General features: G+C 35.5%; 1 protein-coding gene across 11 annotated transcripts in view; it reads left to right on the top strand.

Annotated features, from left to right (window-relative positions):
- The window catches only part of CDKL3 (cyclin dependent kinase like 3), a 113,531-nt gene that overhangs the window by 36,608 nt on the left and 58,509 nt on the right, over positions 1-18,414 (top strand). For 8 of the 11 annotated variants that reach the window (XM_025860791.2, XM_025860788.2, XM_073878503.1 and 5 more), the window contains 7 exons: positions 6,467-6,555; positions 9,625-9,778; positions 9,884-10,212; positions 11,453-11,546; positions 13,349-13,511; positions 14,319-14,416; positions 17,073-17,920. In XM_025860791.2, coding sequence (XP_025716576.1) covers positions 6,467-6,555; positions 9,625-9,778; positions 9,884-10,212; positions 11,453-11,546; positions 13,349-13,511; positions 14,319-14,416; positions 17,073-17,132 — 987 coding nt within the window. In that variant the 3' untranslated portion in view covers positions 17,133-17,920. Of the gene's footprint in view, positions 1-6,466; positions 6,556-9,624; positions 9,779-9,883; positions 10,213-11,452; positions 11,547-13,348; positions 13,512-14,318; positions 14,417-16,320; positions 16,745-17,072; positions 17,921-18,414 lie in introns of those variants that run through there. The other 3 variants (XM_025860786.2, XM_073878498.1, XM_073878499.1) reach the window with 3 other exon arrangements.

Raw genomic sequence — 18,414 nt, 5'->3', positions numbered from 1 at the left:
TAGTTTATCCCAATTTTAATGATAATTAGGGATAAACTGGAAAAATTCAAAGGATTTACCATGTTTATCACCACCTTTTAATAGCCAGTCTACCCACGCTAGGGCTCTGTGCCTTGTACACTGGTATCCTAAGATATCTACCAGGCATTGGCAGCTGCAGTTTTAATGTTGTTTGAAGGCCAATGCCAAAATTCACCTTGAATTTTGAGAAAACAAAAACATTATACTGTATAACACTTGCTAATTATTTTAAGATGTAAATTTCTTTTTATTTTTTATTTGTATTTGTATTTTTTTTAAATTTTATTTATTGACAGAGAGACACAGCGAGAGAGAGGGAACACAAGCAGGGGGAGTGAGAGGGAGAAGCAGGCTTCCCGCTGAGCAGGGAGCCTGATGTGGGGCTCGATCCCAGGACCCTGGGATCATGACCTGAGCAGAAAGCAGATGCTTAACGACTGAGCAACCCAGGCATCCTGTAAATTTCTTTTTAAATTACATAATAAATATACCAATAACAGTGCAAAATTCAAAAAGCAAGAGAATTTACTGTGGAAAGTAAATCTGCTTCTATTTATTTTCTTTATCTAGCGAATTTCCTTTCCCAGGGTCAACTGAGGTAGCTTATTTCTGATGTATAGCCCTTTAAAAAAAGTAGTTACCTAAATTTCGAAGTAAGTATGGTATAGTGTTTATAAGAAGGGGTTCTGGAATCACATAGACAAAAACTCAGCTCTGTCACTAATTAGCTCTGTAACCTTGGGAAAGTCACTTAATCTCTGTACCCCAGTTTACTGGGCTATAAAACAACATTAACGGTCTTTATTTTGGGGGGCTGGAGGATTAAATGAGGTAATGGTGAACATGTTCTGAGCACAGGACCTTGAATAAGCTGTCAACAAATGTTGTTAATTTTAATTGTTGCTGTTATTATTTAGGTAAACTTACTAAACATATGATATGTAGCATCTAAAGAGTATTCTTAAAGGAAAAAATTATTTCATTGATATTTGAAGAAAACTAGAGTTTATTAAGAATCAGATACGTTGGAAAAAAAAAAAAAGAATCAGATTTGTTGGAGCACCTGGGTGGCTCAGTCAGTTGAGTGTCCCAACTCTGGATTTTGGCTCAGGTTATCATCTCATGGTTGTGAGATTGAGCCCCATGGTGGGCCTCACACTCAGCAGGGAGTCTGCTTAAGGTTCTTTCTCTCAGGGGATGCCTGTTTGGCTCAGTTGGTTAAGCATCTGCCTTCAGCTCAGGTCTTGATCTCGGGGTCCTGGGATTGAGCCCCTCATGGGGCTTCTTGCTCAGCAGGGAGTCTGCTTCTCCCTCTCACTCTCCCTCTGTGCTCTCTCTCTCTTTCTCAAATAAATAAAACCTTAAAAAAAAGAAAAGATTCTTTCCCTCAGGGCGCCTGGGTGGCTCAGTTGGTTGAGCATCCAACTCTTGGTTTTGGCTCAGGTCATCCTCTCATGGTCATGAGATAGAGCCCCATGTTGGGCTCTGTGGTCTGTGTGGAGTCTGCTTAAGGTTCTCTCTTCCTCTCCCTCTCCCTTTGCCCCTCCCACTCTTGCTCACTCTCTCTCTAAAATAAATAAATCTTAAAAAAAAAAGAATCAGGGGTGCCTGCGTGGCTGAGTTGGTTGAGCATCTGACTCTTGCTTTTGGCTGAGGTCATAATCTTGGGGTCTTGGGATTGAGCCCCACGTCTGGCTCCACACTCAGCATGGAGTCTGCTTGTCTCTCTCCTTCCCCCAGTCTCACTCTCTCTTTCTCTTTCTCAAAGAGATAAATAAGATTTCTTAAAAAAAAAAAAAGAATTAGATTTGTTTGCTACATTTTCTTTTTTTAAATAATTTTTATTGTTATGTTAATCACCATACATTATATTATTAGTTTTTGATGTAGTGTTCCATGATTCATTGTTTGTGCATAACACCCAGTGCTCCACGCAGAATGTGCCCTCTTTAATACCCATCACCAGGCTAACCCATCCCCCCACCCCCCTTCCCCTAGAACCCTCAGTTGGTTTTTCAGAGTCCATCGTCTCTCATGGTTCGTCTCCCCCTCCGACTTACTCCCCTTCATTCTTCCCCTCCTGCTATCTTCTTCTTTTTTTTTCTTAACATATATTGCATTATTTGTTTCAGAAGTACAGATCCGTTATTCATCAGTCTTGTACAATTCACAGTGTTCACCATAGCACATACCCTCCCCAGTGTCTATCACCCAGCCACCCAATGTTTGCTACATTTTCATTTGAATTTATTTTTTGTATCATAGTTTTACTTATACAAGGAATACATAATGATTATAGAAAAAGTAGGGAATACATGATAAACAAGAAGAAGAAGGTAAGATTTTCCCAACTCCTACAATCTGGGAAAAATTACTATTGGCATTTTGATTTATATACTTCTAGACTTTTGCCAACCAAATATGTGCATAGGAATTTATGCTTTTAAAAGACACCATGCTTCACACAGTAATGTGACCTGTTTGTTACGTAACCATGTCAGTAAATATGGAACTACACCATAATTTTCAGTGCTTGCATAGTATTTCATTGTATGAGTGTTCTATACTTTAACTGATCTTACAATTTTGGACATTTGTTTTCAGGTTTTCTCCCTCTTGGTAAAGATGATTTAGTGAGCATCTTTTAAATATGTCTTTTTGAACTTGCTTTATTATTTGTTTAGGATAAATTCCTAGAATTGTGATTAGAGGGCTATAGGGTTTACACTTTTTCAGAATTTTTGATATATTTTGCTATTTTTTCCTCCAGAAAGGTGTCACTGATTTATATATTCAAGTACTCTCAAGTAGCACTGGATATAAGTTCCCATTCTCAATCTAACAATGGATATTTATAGCTTTTAAAATGTTTGCCAAGTTTTTTTTTCAGTCATCTCTACACCCAACATGAAACTCAAGCTCACCACCCCAAGATCAAGAGTCACCATATTCTACCAACTGAACCAGCCAAGCACCCCAAAATATTTGCCAATTTATTAATAAGCTTAAAATACCATCTTTTTTTAGTTGCACTTATATCACCACAGGAAAGGTTGAACATTTTACTAATATTAATTGACCATTTGTATTTCTTATTTTAAGAATCATTATTTGTCAATTAGACTATCTTTTTTCATATAGATTTGTAAAATAATAGGCATATTAGTCTTTTGTCATATATGTTGTAAATATTTTTCTTCAACTTGAATAATCCAGTGACTTGGAGTGCCACATTTATCATAGACAAAATGCTTATATGCACTTGGGTTTGTTTCTATTTCATTGATTTCTTTTTTTATTCTAGTATAAATACCAGTTTGATTGATTATTATAACTTTAGAATCCATCTTAATATCTGGGGCAAAGCTTGTATCATTTCCTAGATATAAATTTTCTAAACTTTATTGTGATATAATTACATTAAACTACACATACTTAAAATGTATAATTTGATGAGTTTTGATAGATTTTTATACCTATGAAACCACCACCCCAATCAAGATATCTAGCATTTTCATTAACCTCTAAAATGTCCTCTTACCCTTTCTCAATCCTCTTATCCCTCCATTTCTGTTCCCAGATAACCTCTGAGTTGCTTTCTATCACTATAGATTCGTTTACATTGTCTAGATATATATATGGAATTACATGATATATACTCGTTAATTCAGCATTATGGTTTAGAGATTCATTCATGTTTTGTGTGTGTCAGTAGTTGATTCCTTTTTATTACTGAGTAGTACTCCATTATAAGGATATATAACAATTTTTTTATTTTTTTATTTTTATTTTTATTTTTTAAAGATTTTATTTATTTGAGAGAGAGAGAATGAGAGAGAGAGAGCACGAGAGGGAAGAGGGTCAGAGGGAGAAGCAGACTCCCTGCTGAGCAGGAAGCCCGATGTGGGACTCGATCCCAGGACTCCAGGATAATGACCTGAGCCGAAGGCAGTCGCTTAACCAACTGAGCCACCCAGGCACCCACAATTTTTTTTTAAAGATTTTATTTATTTGACAGAGAAAGATACAGTGAGAGAGGGAACACAAGCAGGGGGAGGAGGAGAGGGAGAAGCAGGCTCCCTGCTGAGCAGGGAGCCCAATGCGGGGCTCGATCCCAGAACCCTGGGATCATGACCTGAGCCGAAGGCAGACGTTTAACGACTGAGCCACCCAGGCGCCCCAGGATATATAACAGTTTTTAATCTATTCCCCTGTTTTGGGTTGTTTCCTATTTTTGTCTGTTACAAACAAAATTCCTATGGACATTCATCTACAAGTCTTTGTAGATGTATATTTTTATTCTTCTTAGTATCTAAGAGTGGAAGGGTGGGTTTAAGGTATGTGTATGTTTAATTTTTAAAGAAACTGCCAGTCTGTTTCTCAAAGTATAATATCTTAGACTTTCCAAACTAGGCATGTATTTAAATTTTCTAATTATATTATTCAAAGAAGGACTAATTTGTCTGCCTCTAATAGGCTATGAGTTGGGCAGACCTTTTAAGATTTTTAAAAAGATTTTACTTATTTATTTTTCTGAGAGAGAAAGACGGAGAAAGAGACAGAGAGAGCGAGCGAGCACGGCAGGGGGGTGGGCGGGGAGGGACAGAGGGAGAAGCATGCTCCCTGCTGAGCAGGGAGCCCAATGCGGGGCTCGATCCCAGGACCCTGGGATCATGACCTGAGCTGAAGGCAGATGCTTAACGACTGAGCCACCCAGGCACCCCAACATGTTCTAAGTTTTATTGATGGATTACTATAATATTCTAAAATAAGCACATATTTTTAGCTAGTTGCAGTTTTAAGGGTCTGGGTATTCTCCGATCATAAAGTAGATAATGAACTCAATTTTGCTCTGTGAGTCAATGTATTTTTATTGTGGTAAAAAACACGTAACATGAAATCTACTCTCTTACCAAATTTTAAAATGTGTAGAATGTACTGTTAGCTATATTCATATTGTTGTATAGCAGATCTTTTTTTTTTAAGATTTTATTTATTTATTTGACAGAGAGAGATAGCGAGAACAGGAACACAAGCAGGGGGAGTGGGAGAGGGAGAAACAGGCTTCCTGCCGAGCAGGGAGCCCGATGCGGGGCTTGATCCCAGGACCCTGGGATCATGACCTGAGCGGAAGGCAGACACTTAACGACTGAGCCACCCAGGCGCCCCTGTATAGCAGATCTTTACAACTTTTTTTGTGAATCAATTTAAACACATACATTTTGGAAATAGACAAAAATGTAATATTATATTCAATTACCTTGGATTTTCTGGATTTTAAGTCTACTCTTCTATTTGTTACATCTAGACAAATTACTTGTTTTCTCTGGGCCTCAGTCTCCTTATCTGTACAATGGAGATAATAATAATACCTACCTGTAGGGTTGTTGTTGGCATCAAGTTATAGGAAAAAACTAGGTAGAGTATTGTGTGGCACACAGTAAATACCAATAAAAGTTACCAATTATTATTATGTTTTGCCTTTTTTTAATGTTTGCCTTCTTCTAAAGGAAGAAGTGAAAACTATACTGCAAATGGCTTTTATTCAAATTCTATCTTTAATATTTTGGTTAAAAATATCTTCTATTTAGGGCGCCTGGGTGGCTCAGTTGGTTAAGCCACTGCCTTCGGCTCAGGTCATGATCCTGGAGTCCCGGGATCGAGTCCCGCATAGGGCTCCCTGCTCGACAGGGAGTCTGCTTCTCCCTCTGACCCTCTCCCCTCTCATGTGCTCTCTCTCTCTCTCTCATTCTCTCTCTCAAATAAATAAAATCTTTTAAAAAATATCTTCTATTTACAACAAGTTATTTGATTATATATAAATTTATGATGTTCGACTTATTTTCAAAACTCTTCCTTCTATCATGTTTTTGTTTTGTGGGTTTTCTGTTTGTTTGTTTGCTTGTTTCTCTATTCAGTTGAAGTATTCCCAAGATAGGGAAACAAAAAAGAGCTGTTCTCATAATGGAATATTGAAAGATTTGGGGGCTTGAATGTTTGTGAAGTTGTATTATGCCATAGAAAAAGCAATGGATTAGGATTCAGACAATATGAGTTAAAATTCTCATATAGTAAGTCACTAATTATGCTTCTAGTTCTGTAAAATGGAAATAATAATCCGTGAACTTTCCACCTTACAGTGCTGATAAGAGGATCAAAATGAACTAATTCTGCTAATTCCAGCAGAAACAGATTGACTTCTGTTTTGGCTAGAATCATAGGACATTTAACCTATAATAATGCTTTACAACTACAAATTTCTTTGGGAAGTAAGTGGTCAGAACTCATTGTCAGAAATTCCTAAGGTCTAAATCCAACTTTTCAAGACTGGTTTTAGCTCCGGGTAATTATTTACTTTTACATATGTCAAATACATTTAATTTTTACCTTATAGAGCTCTGTTAAGACCTTACTTAATATTAGAAAATTTTTTTTCATTTTCTAGGCTTGTTTACAAATTGATCCTGCTGAGAGGACATCATCTACTGATCTTTTGCATCATGAGTATTTTACTAGAGATGGATTTATTGAAAAGTAAGCATGTTGAGTGTGTGTGGACTTCTTAGAGTTACACACACAAAAAATTCAATTTAACAAAAACTTTACTTACTTAGTTCCTCTATTAACTAGTTCTATGGTAGACTTATAGGCATCATGATGAAAATTCTACTAATAAAAATAATTGTACTTAACATTCATTACAGTTACGATGTCCTAGGCAGTGTGCTAAGCTCTTTATACACATTTTCAATGGTGATCATAGGCCTGAAGATAGTAAATAAATAATCAGTACTTTTTAGCTTTATTCCCATTTGGACCTCTGACTCAGAATAGTCTGGTTTTTCCTCTTTGGTAGCATCTCTGATCTATATCTTAAAATTGGCATTTATTTCCCAAATGGTTTTTTCCCTCTGCTTTATTTACTTTCTGTTATAGTGTTTATTGTCATATTCTGTCTACCAAAGTGGAAGTTCCCTGAAGGAGGGACCATGCCTCTAGCCTTCTGTGTCCCACATTGTGTATGTAATATATAATGATAATGTAGATTTATAAATCAGCTGTATTTCTTTTTTTTAAATTTTTTTCTTAAATTCAACTTAGTTAACATATAGTGTATTATTAGTTTCAGTGGTAGAATTTAGTGATTCATCAGTTGTGTATAACACCCAGTGCTCATTACATCACATACCCTCCTTAATGCCCATCACCCCCTCCCAACAACCCTCAGTTTGTTTCCTATAGTTAAGAGTCTCTTATGGTTTGCCTCCCTCTCTGTTTTTATCTTATTTTATTTTTCCTTCCCTTCCCTATGTTCTTCTGTTTTGTTTCTTAAATTCCACATATGAGTGAAATCATATGGTACTTGTCTTTCTCTGACTTATTTCACTTAGCATAATACCCTCTAGTTCCATCCACATTGTTTCAAATGGTAAGAGTTCATTCCTTTTGATGGCTGAGTAATATTCCATTGTGTATATATACCACATCTTCTTTTCCATTCATCTGTCGATGGACATCTGGGCTCTTTCCATATTTTGGCTAAAATCGGCTGTATTTTAAAGATTTTATTTATTTGACAGAGAGAGAGACAGCGAGAGAGGGAACACAAGCAAGGGGAGTGGGAGAGGGAGAAGCAGGCTTCCCGCTGAGCAGGGAGCCCGATGCGGGGCTCGATCCCAGGACCCTGGGACCATGACATGAGCCGAAGGCAGATGCTTAACAACTGAGCCACCCAGGTGCCCCTAAAATCAGCTGTATTTCTAAAAAAAACCCCACCATTTTCTATTTGGGCTTTGAAAGAAACAGAAATTTTTTTTCTTTAATTACAGAGTCACTCAGGTGGGCTTTGGATGTGAGGTCAGAAAAGATGGACATCATTTTAAAATGTGATGGACTTAAGATTAGGCATGGAAAAGTTCAGGAACAGCCATTAAAGATAGACTAAACTAGAAAAAGGCAAAGAAGAGGGAATCCTTTAGAGTACTTATATCTTTAGGCATTTTAAGAATTTTAATATAAAGCAAAACAAGAATTTTGATCTAAAACAAAAAAATGAGAAGAAGATATATTGAAAGTGCCCGTTATTGAGTTAAAAATTTGCTTATATCAGTTCTACATAGACCACGTTGATTTCTCTTGAGTACTTAAGATCCTAGGATTTTAGTGTGATGGGGTGAAAGTTCTTGAATTCCAATGATTGAATCTTCAGGAAATGTTTGGGGAAGACCCTTTCCTTTGATAAGAGGCCTCTCCCTTTCACAGAACCTTCTGCAATACAAGGGCATTTTGACAGAAGTATGACATGTTCTTATTCAGCCCAATGAATCACACTGGTTGTTTCCTTCATCTCTTCACACTTCACTTTACTAGACATGTGTCTTGCACAGCTTTGGCAAGATTGGGCTAAATTGGGGAAGAATTCACTTATGGAATGATATTTTAAAATTTCCACAAACTAGGGGACACCTGGCTGTCTCAGTCAGTATAGCACATACACTCTTGATCTCAGGGTGGTGAGTTCAAGCCCCACACTGGGTGTAGAGCTTACTTTTTAAAATAAATTAAGGGGCGCCTGGGTGGCTCAGTCGTTAATCACCTGCCTTCGGCTCAGGTCGTGATCCCAAGGTCCTGGGATCAAGCCCCACATCAGGCTCCCTGCTCAGCGGGAAGCCTGCTTCTCCCTCTCCCACTCCCCCTGCTTGTTTTCCCTCTCTCACTGTGTCTCTCTCTGTCAAATAAATAAATAAAATCAAGGGGCACCTGGGTGGCTCAGATGGTTAAGCGTCTGCCTTCGGCTCAGGTCATGATCCCAGGGTCCTGGGATTGAGCCCCGCATCAGGCTCCGTGCTCCGCAGGAAGCCTGCTTCTCCCTCTTCCTCTGCCTCTCTCTCTCTCTCTCTCTCTGACTCTCATGAATAAATAAAACATTTAAAAATAAATAAATAAATAAAATGTTAAAAAATAAAATAAAATAAAATTTCCCCAAACTTATAGCTGCTTCAGGGAGGGGAACTGTGCAACTCAGGGGCAAGGTAAGAAGGAGACTTTTCAATATAGCCTTTTGAATTTTGAGCCATATCAATGGATTTTCTATTAAAAAATAAGTAACTTAAAAAAATTCAAACCAAAACCAAAATGATCTCCCTTTGATATTGATGTATTTTGTTACATTTTGTACTAAAAATATTTCTCTAGAATAAGATTTCAGAAACTAATTAGTTCATCTTTTAAGTACTGTTACTTTAAAGAACCACAAAAAGGACAAAATGGTCTGAGTTTTCCTTGAAAGAATAATATATTTATCAAAATGAAAAATAATACTTTTATTGAGTAAAGTTTGCATCACAAGAGGAATCTAATTCATATAAAACTATTTTGTAAGAGTTTTATGTAGTAAATACTCATGGCAAAATTTTTGGGAGATGTATCTTTACCAGGAAGAAATTTGTATTAAATATTGTACCATTTCTTGGCATGCATTATTGATAACTTATTTATGCTATACCTGATATGTAAATTAATTGATTAAATGGTCCATTAAAGATAAAATACTTTATCTACATAAATAAAAAGATTATTGGTTGATATTGCTTGTTTTATCAGATTCATACCAGAACTGAGAGCTAAATTACTGCAAGAAGCAAAAGTCAATTCATTCATAAAGCCAAAAGAGAATTCAAAAGAAAATGAACTTATGAAAGATGAAAGAAAAACAACGTATACTAATACACTGCTAAGTACTCCAGTTTTGGGAAAGGTAAAAGTTGTTTTCTTTTTAGCCAGTATAACTGTAGTGTAGTTAGCACTCTAATGATAAAAATAACTATTCTTCTGACTCAGATTTTGGATGCGTCTATTCCAGGAAGTGGAAAAAGAGAAAAAGCCCAAGGAGATCAAAGTCAGAGTTATTAAAGTCAAAGGAGGAAAGGGAGATATCTTAGAACCAAACAAGATAGAGTGTGCAGGGGGACATTGTCAACAGGATGCCGTTGAAAATGCTCATACTATGTCTCAAGATACAAAACCTGTAATCAATGAACCACCAAACTCTGTCAATCCCAGCACTAATTCTAATGGCATGAAAGATGATCCACACGCTGGAGGTAGTATGATGATGCCACCCATCAATCTAACTAGCAATAATTTGCTGGCTTCAAATCCCAATTCAAATCTTTCCCATCCCAACTCAAGGTGAGTTTAATAGAAAAGAGACAGAAAGAAATGGACCTAAATAACACAATGCTCCTATATAATGGTATTTCAAAGAATCAAGATCGTAGTGTCTGTGTATAAACTGAATTTGAAGATATATTGAAATTATAATCATATAATGAACCATTAGTGTTTGTTAAGAATACTGTAGAAGAAATTAACTTTTCTTGCTTATATAGATGTTTAATTTTTCACCAATGCCTTTTGGAAAGACCTCATTAAAAAAAAAAGACCCTCAGAATAATTTCTTCCCATCTGAATAGGAAGAGGGTGATATAACCTAGGTTCTGGTATTGATGTGCCTTAGTATAACAAAGTAAGCATTTCGTCTGTATCATAGCTAATTTTCTAAATGGAGAAAGAACAGTTGAAAATAATCTTATACAGTCAATTAGATTTTGAAGGTCAAATATTTTGGGAGTAAAACAACATATTGGGCCAGTTGTAGATTTAGCTACTGTTACAAATTGGAAGACTGGTACCACGAGTCTGCTTAATCAAGGGCAGTGTGTTGTATAGCAAGGGTCTGTCTAGCAAGACATCAGGGCCAGTACTAAATTTAGGGAAACTACTGTGAATCTAGATGAGGAAAGAGACTACATTCAATATCCCAAACCAATACTAGCAGACTGGTTTGGACTATAAGTTGTGAAGCTGAGGGGTCTGCAGAGGTGGGCAAGTGGACATTTCTGTGTCAGTCCAAAGGTACAGCAGGCTACAGACAGCAAGAGCCCATTCGTTTTGGAGATGATCCCAACACCGTGGTTGCGATAACCATGGTTGTAAACCAGCTTTGGACAGCAAGCTCAGAAATTCAGAAATCCAGTAGTTCAGAGAGCCACACTTAGGAGCACCCAGGTGACTCAGTCTGTAGAGCATATGACTCTTGATCTCAGGATTGTGAGTTCAAGCCCCATGTTGGGTGTGGAGCCTACTTAAAAAAAAAAAAAAAAAAAAAGATCTCCAGATTTAAAACAGAAACCAGGCCAGCTAGAGTAATCCCACAACATGGTTGTTACCACTGATGTTAGCCATGAGCAAGTTGTTCTCTGCTGTTTTCACCTACTTAGAGCAATTGGCACTAACACACTCACAATTGCATTTTGGCACTCACTATTCAAACTTTAGACTACCATGATATAACTTCTTCATTACTGAAGCTAAAACAGAAGTACTTCTAGGGAGTTCTAATAACTTTGCATTAATTTTTAAATAATAGGTTGACTGAACGAGCCAAAAAGAGACGTACTTCTTCACAATCTATTGGACAGCTTATGCCTAATAGCAGGCAAGAGGATGCAGGTCCCACTCAAGTAAGGCATGAAGCTAGTCATTAAAACATGGCCTCTTTCAACATTATCCTTGACTCCCTCCCCACCAAATCCTTTTTTCTATCTTTGGGGCTCCAGCATTTTTAAAAATGTGCTTTTAGGGGTGCCTGGATGGCTCAGTTGGTTAAGCATCCTACTCTTGATTTCAGCTCAGGTCATGATCTCGGGGTCATGAGATTGAGCCCTGCAGTGGGCTCTACACTGAGTGTGGACTCTGCTTGAGATTCTCTCTCTCTCCTTCTGCCCCTCCCCACCCACTCATACACACACTCTCTGTCTCTAAAATAAAATTTAAAAAATAATTTTAAAAAATGTGCTTTTAGCTTTTTTGTTTTTCCTGAGATGAAAATAGGTCATCGTTTCCTTAGTGCTTTCACAATTTTAGTTAATTTCTTAAAATTTGATTTGTGTATTTTATCTGTGACTTCCACAAAAAAAGTTAAGATTTTCACTCTTAAAAGTCACAAGACTTGAGGCACCTGGCTGGGTCAGTCAGAAGAGCATACAGTTCTTGATCTCAGCGTCGTGAGTTTGAGCCCCATTCTGGATGTAAAGATTACTTTAAAAAGATAAAAAGAATAGAATCTTTTTTAAAAAGATTTTATTTATTTATTTGACAGAGAGATACACAGCGAGAGGGAACACAAACAAGGGGAGTGGGAGAAGCAGGTTTCCTGCTGAGCGGGGAGCTGGATGTGGGGTTCTATCCCAGGACCTCCTGGGATCGTAACCTGAGCCGAAGGCAGACACTTAACGACTGAGCCACCCAGGCACCCCAAAAGAATAGAATCTTTAAAAAAATAAAGTCACAGACTTTTTGTTTTTTCACCCCCCCAAAAATGTTTTTAATATTTTATAGATTAAAGGCAATTGACAAATAATACATCAAACTTTTCACTAGAAAAATGTGATCAGTGTTGTTCATTCCCTCATTTTTTACATAGGGAAGTAGCTTATTCAAAATTAACATTTTACATAGGGGAGCATAATGTTATTTATAATAATAAAAAATTGAGAACAACACAAATCTGTCTAAGAGCAAGTGACTCATTAAGCATATTAATATGTATCTACACAGTGGGATACTACACATGGCATTGTGGTAGAGTGTTCATTAACTTTGGAGAGTTTTTATCATCAGTTACCAAATGAGCAAAAATAAGTAAAAAATAGGTAACACAAAAGATTTTCTAGAATGCTGGGCTCTCCCTGTGTCCAGAGTACATCATTTTGTAAATAGAAAAAGAAATTAATAAAATAAACTGAAGCAATTTGTCCAAAGTCAGAGTACAATGAATAAGATTATAAATTAAAAGTTAAGGTGGTGATTCTCCTGATCAACACTATTATTCTCAGAATATCCAATGTATTTTTAAAAATTTGCTTTGTTAAACTTTTATTGGAATTTGATGTTTATGTATTTAAATGGTATTCTTTTTTTTTTTTAAATGATTTTACATTTTATTTGAGAAAGAGCACACATGTGGGCAGAGGGGCAGAGGGACAGGAAGAAACAGACTCCCTGCTGAGCAAGGAGCCAGGATGTGGGTATTAATTCCAGGACCCTGACATCATGACCTGAGCTGAAGGCAGCCACTTAACCAACTGAGTCACCTGGGCTCCCCTGGTATTCTACTTATTAATTATTAAAATAACTTTGCAAAGATAGACATTTTATGCCTATCTTATTACCTTCCAAATGGCCTGCAATTTTAGGCTTATCATTCAAAAAACAGCTACACATCTTTTTTTTCAAATTAACTCTTGTTTATTTGCTTGTTTAGAGCCAAATGGAGAAGAGTATATTTAGTGAGCGAACAGGTCAAAGTGACCAAATGGCAAATGGAAACAAAAGGAAGCTGAATTTTTCCAGATCTGCCAGGAAGGAATTCCATTTCCCAGAACTGCCTTTCACAGTACAGTCCAAGGAGGTGAAAGGAATGGAAGGTACATATTTGTTGCCCAGCTTTACAAATTTCCAGATGGTATCTTTTACAAGAAGACCTTTTTTTGTAAGATAACTTACATTTATGATGTGATTTTAATAGAAGATCGTAAATTGCTGTGAAAAATATTATCAGCTGAGGAGAAATTTTTCCCTCATAGTCAAATAAGGGGTAAGACTTGAAGGAGAGAATTTTTAAAGAAGAATTAAGGAAACTTTAAAAGGCAAATTTTTCCTTAGCTCAATATTGTTGAAATGTTAGGAAAGTATTTGAGGAAAGTGGTTTTGGTTCATCCTATGACTTGGAGTAAATCAATTTCCTTTGTTTCCCCATGATTTTTACCCAGATAATAGCAGGAATATATGCGCTTCAGGCATCCAAAGATTTAATAGATTAAGATTTATAACATGTACTGAGCTCTTAAAATGGAACACCTTTTTTTTGCACAGTAAATGTTTTGTTTCTTTGAAGAACAGCGACACCTTGTGAAAAGTTAATATAATAGCAAGAAAATAGTACTTGTACAGTTCGAGGAATTATCTGATCCACTTAACAATTATCTGCAAAATTTTAAAAAATAAATGTCTTCTTTTAATACCTGGTAGGCTATTTGTAAAGTTATAAAACAGATCATTTATGACTGGCGTATCTTACCATTACAACTGATGATTTATTCAGTTCCTTTATAATAAACTGAGAAACTGACTTTAGTGGATATCAGAAGTTCTATTTGAAACTCTTGGAAAGGAAAGTAAAATTTCAAGGTAGGAATAACAAGTTGTCATTGTTGTATATATTTTTGCAAAAGTTAAACAGATAAAAGTGCTGAAGAGGGCATCAAAGAAAACAGATTCATCTAAAATACCAACTTTACTTAATGTGGATCAAAATCAAGAAAAACAAGAGGTAAAATTTTTCTGTTTATAGTTTTAGTATGCAGTGCAATTTGGAACCCTTGACTTGGTACGTAAATATAGTTATTACTATTAGAAAGTTATATAAAAATTCAAAATTATGTAGTCTTTGAACATGAGAAACAGTTCTATATTCTCTTAAAATGACGTATCAGTAAAAGTTTTTAAAAGTTATTTTTTGGGGGGGTAATTAATACCAGCCCTCATTTGAATGTTGAGTGATTAGAATATATGGTACCCAGGGAAAATATTACGTGTGTTATGTGTACTACATAATATTGGTCAGGTAAACCATGCCAGAGGAAACAAATAATGGTGTGAACATATAGTTATACTGACCACAGGAACATATGTATTTATCTTTAGTCCCTCCCTTCCTGTTTTCAGTGCTATTGTTCTATATTCACAAAGATTTGTTCTCAGCCAGCTATCAGATAACTGTGTTGAAATGTTCCGATCCCTACCCACCAGAGTCTTAATTTTATTTGGAATTCTTGAAGATCCTCTGTATCCAAATGCATACTCTCTAGACACTCTTTTAAGGGAAGGGGGATTGTGCTCAGCACCCACTTAATTAAATCATATTGATGGCCTTCTGTTTCCACATTTGTAAGGTCATCAATTTCATTATATCAGTTTCTTGTTTTATAAATAAAATTGATTATATTTTTATTCATGATAAAAATAGCATATATTTATTAAGGAAATTTGGAGAAATTAGAAAAATAGAGAAACTTTGAAACCATACTAAGAAGGCATTTTCACTATGTCTATTCAATCTCTAAGTCATTCAGATTAAAGAGTTACCAGATAAGTGTTAGATATATCTTCATAGTGATGCTTATGCCTTATTTTTGGCTTAGAACTTGTTAAGAACTCCACAATCCACTTTGCAGGAAAGAAATATTTTCTAGACAGAACAAGAAAGTCATTAATGGTCATCTTTTAGTTCATTATAGAAAGTAATAAGGTGGGTTTAAATTTTTAAATTTGGGTGACTTACTGATGTCCCAGCATGTTGAGCAGCACACCCTTTGCACACTTTTTGAATGACTGACTAAATGAGGCTCCTGAGTTTGTGTATTAGGCTCCTAGGAGTGTGCTGCATGTGTTTATCCTACTGTCCTATGAGAGCCTCTGGAACTAAATTTATATTCCAATGCAGGAAGAAAGGAACTCTCCAGACAGTTCTTTCATTAAAAAAATACATAAATAAATTGGAAGGGGAAATCCCTTCTTGCTCATGTGGTGTAGAACTCCTTAAAAGATGACCTTTCTAAGAGTGACCTTGGAAAGGTTAGAGTTATTAGAGTAGTCATCAAAGATGGTCATAGTTTTTTGTGTTACCTATTCATATGTAGTTCTGACAACCCAGTGAAATTTCATATAAGGCTAGTCCAAACACTTTTAATACATTAATGTCAGAATTAAGGAAATGTCCTAAATTTTGAGTTGGTAGTTTGTTATTTTAGAGCACAAGAGAATATGACATGTTTTTACAAGACTGGAAATAGCAACTTTTTTGTTCTATTCTTGGCTGTGCCATTGACTTGTTTTTGAATTACCTACTCAAATCCAAGTGTTTCCGAGTTGTATCTTCAGTTCTTTCAGGCATCTTAAACGTATACTGAATTAGTGTATAGTATACTGAATAGACAATATGATCTAAGAGAAACCCTAAATTACTGCTGATGAGGTAGGCAAGAGATGAAAGAGTCCATACAAAAGCCACCTTCAGTTCTGTTTCATGATGATCATGAAGAATACTTTGTTAAATAGTCTCTCTCACAAAACAAAGCGCAGGTGCAAAGTGCAAGCGCTTATCTGTGGCTATATTTCCTTGTCCAAAGACTCACCATTTCCTCAATTAAGGTCCTATTTCTATTTACTTTTTAGAATACAGGAAATGCACAAACTGAAAGCAAGAAGAACCTGCCAGATGTAGAGTAGAAAATGCAGCAGCTGAAAATTCAGGGAATCCCAGAATCATTGTATGGTTAAAAAAAAAATCCTTTTTATTAATATTACATATACAAAAAAATGCTGACTAGAGAATCCTACAGATATATCGTAAATCCTGTGTAGTTATGTGTATATTCACCTAAATTTATTTTTACATTTATTAATCTTTAAATTATTCATGTTTTCTTAATTAGAACACTAATTTATAAAAATTGCCTGACTGGTACATCCTAATAAAACTGCAACTTACGTTAAATCATATAATTTTATTTGATGATCTGTTATCTTAGTCATGTATGATTAATGGTCATTCTTAACTTTGGTTCAGAACTTTGTAATTATAGAAGGAAAAGTTTCTAATTGTGTAATGAAGTGAGATCCCAATGTCTGAGAGCACCAAACATTTCTGAACAAACAATTATACTTGATAAGCATGAAATACGGATTTGGTTCCACACTGAACATTCTAGAATAGCATTTAAACATATCATGAAGTTCATTTAAAAGGACAGAAATGGAGGAAAGCATTGAAGCAAATCTTTTAGCTTACCAGCATGTTTATCAATTAGTAGTTTACATAGAATATATTTTTAACATATAATTTAAACATTGATACAGTCAAGGTTTTGGCAGCATATATTTTAGTTCTTATTGCTGGTTCTTACTGGCTTGGTTTCTGATTTTAGGGTGGAGATGGCCATTTTAAGGGGAAGAATTTGAAGAGGAACAGATTTTTTTTCTGGTAGTGTCTTTTCTTTTAAATCTTAAAAATACAAATTGGCAAGTCTTCTCTTATTTTATATACACTAGAAATGTAACATGGGCTATTAAGACAGCTGCACATCTTGTGTGAGCATCCTCCAACTTTGTTTTGTTAGCAAAGCATTCACTCTTTTCTTCTTAGTTTCTTCTAAGAATTTTGTTGGTTTAGAATTATGAAGTCATCTCCCCTCTCTGCCTGCTTCTTTACTTGCCATGATTACTGAGTAGGTAACACATACTGTCATATGACACACCCTGTACTTACACTGATCTCTGCCCTCTGCTAGTCACATAACCTTTAGTTATGTGACTAGCGTATTTCCTACAATGCTCAGGCTTCCTGAAGTGAGTTCTTAATGAAATATCTGACCCATTGTTGTAAAGGCTGTTCTTCCCTTGCATGGTTAAAAATATGTTCTTAGCTGTAAAAGCATCTATAGTATTTATAAAATGCCTGGAAATTATGTGGTATTCAAATGTTAAGTAAATTCTTTTATTCTTTTTGTTTTGTTTTTATTTAAATTCCACTTAGTTGAGAATTCTTTTATTCTTTTCTTCTTTTATTCCAGCACTCTTCCAGTTTCCTAGTTCCATCTGATAGTGCCTTTTATGTGATACAAACTTTTTCTATTCCATAAAACAAATTATATACAACCCAGAGGATACACACTGCCAAAATTCTTGATTGTCCTATTCTTCAAAAACAACAACAACAACAACAACAATAAAATGGGATTATCTGGTGTTTTACCAGGGCTGTACCTGATTTGTATTTACTAAATAGACATGAAAAACAAAGGAAAACATAATTTCTTTATTACACTATTGTAGTCTCTTTTCATCTCATTTTAAGGTTGATTGGAATACATACCTGAGATTGTTATACATAATATATCTTTCTAACAGAATTCCTGTTACTTTTAGCAACTAATCTCCAGGGAAATTAAAAGTTGTTCCCTGTGGTAGGTTCAACAGATACAAGTCTGCCTCTTACCTGTTGCATTTGTGTATTTGTTGATCTTAGATCAATATCATTGGATTCAATTTCTACAAAAATGCCTACTTGGATTTTAATTGGGATTGTGTTAAATCTATACCTCAATTTGAGGAAAATTGATATCTTAATAATATTAAGCCTCCCCATACATGAGCATGGTATAAATTCTCCATTTATTAGATCTTTAATTTCTGTCTGTAATATTTTATAAAAGTCTTATACATTATTCACTAAATTTATTTCCATATGTTTTGTTTTTTTGGTGCATT

This window comes from Callorhinus ursinus, unplaced genomic scaffold (genome assembly GCF_003265705.2).
Source record: "Callorhinus ursinus isolate GAN/ISIS: 27379988/994484 unplaced genomic scaffold, GSC_fseal_2.0 scaffold30, whole genome shotgun sequence".
NCBI classification, from domain to species: Eukaryota; Metazoa; Chordata; class Mammalia; order Carnivora; family Otariidae; genus Callorhinus; species Callorhinus ursinus.
This window is presented reverse-complemented; position numbering and strand designations above follow the sequence as displayed.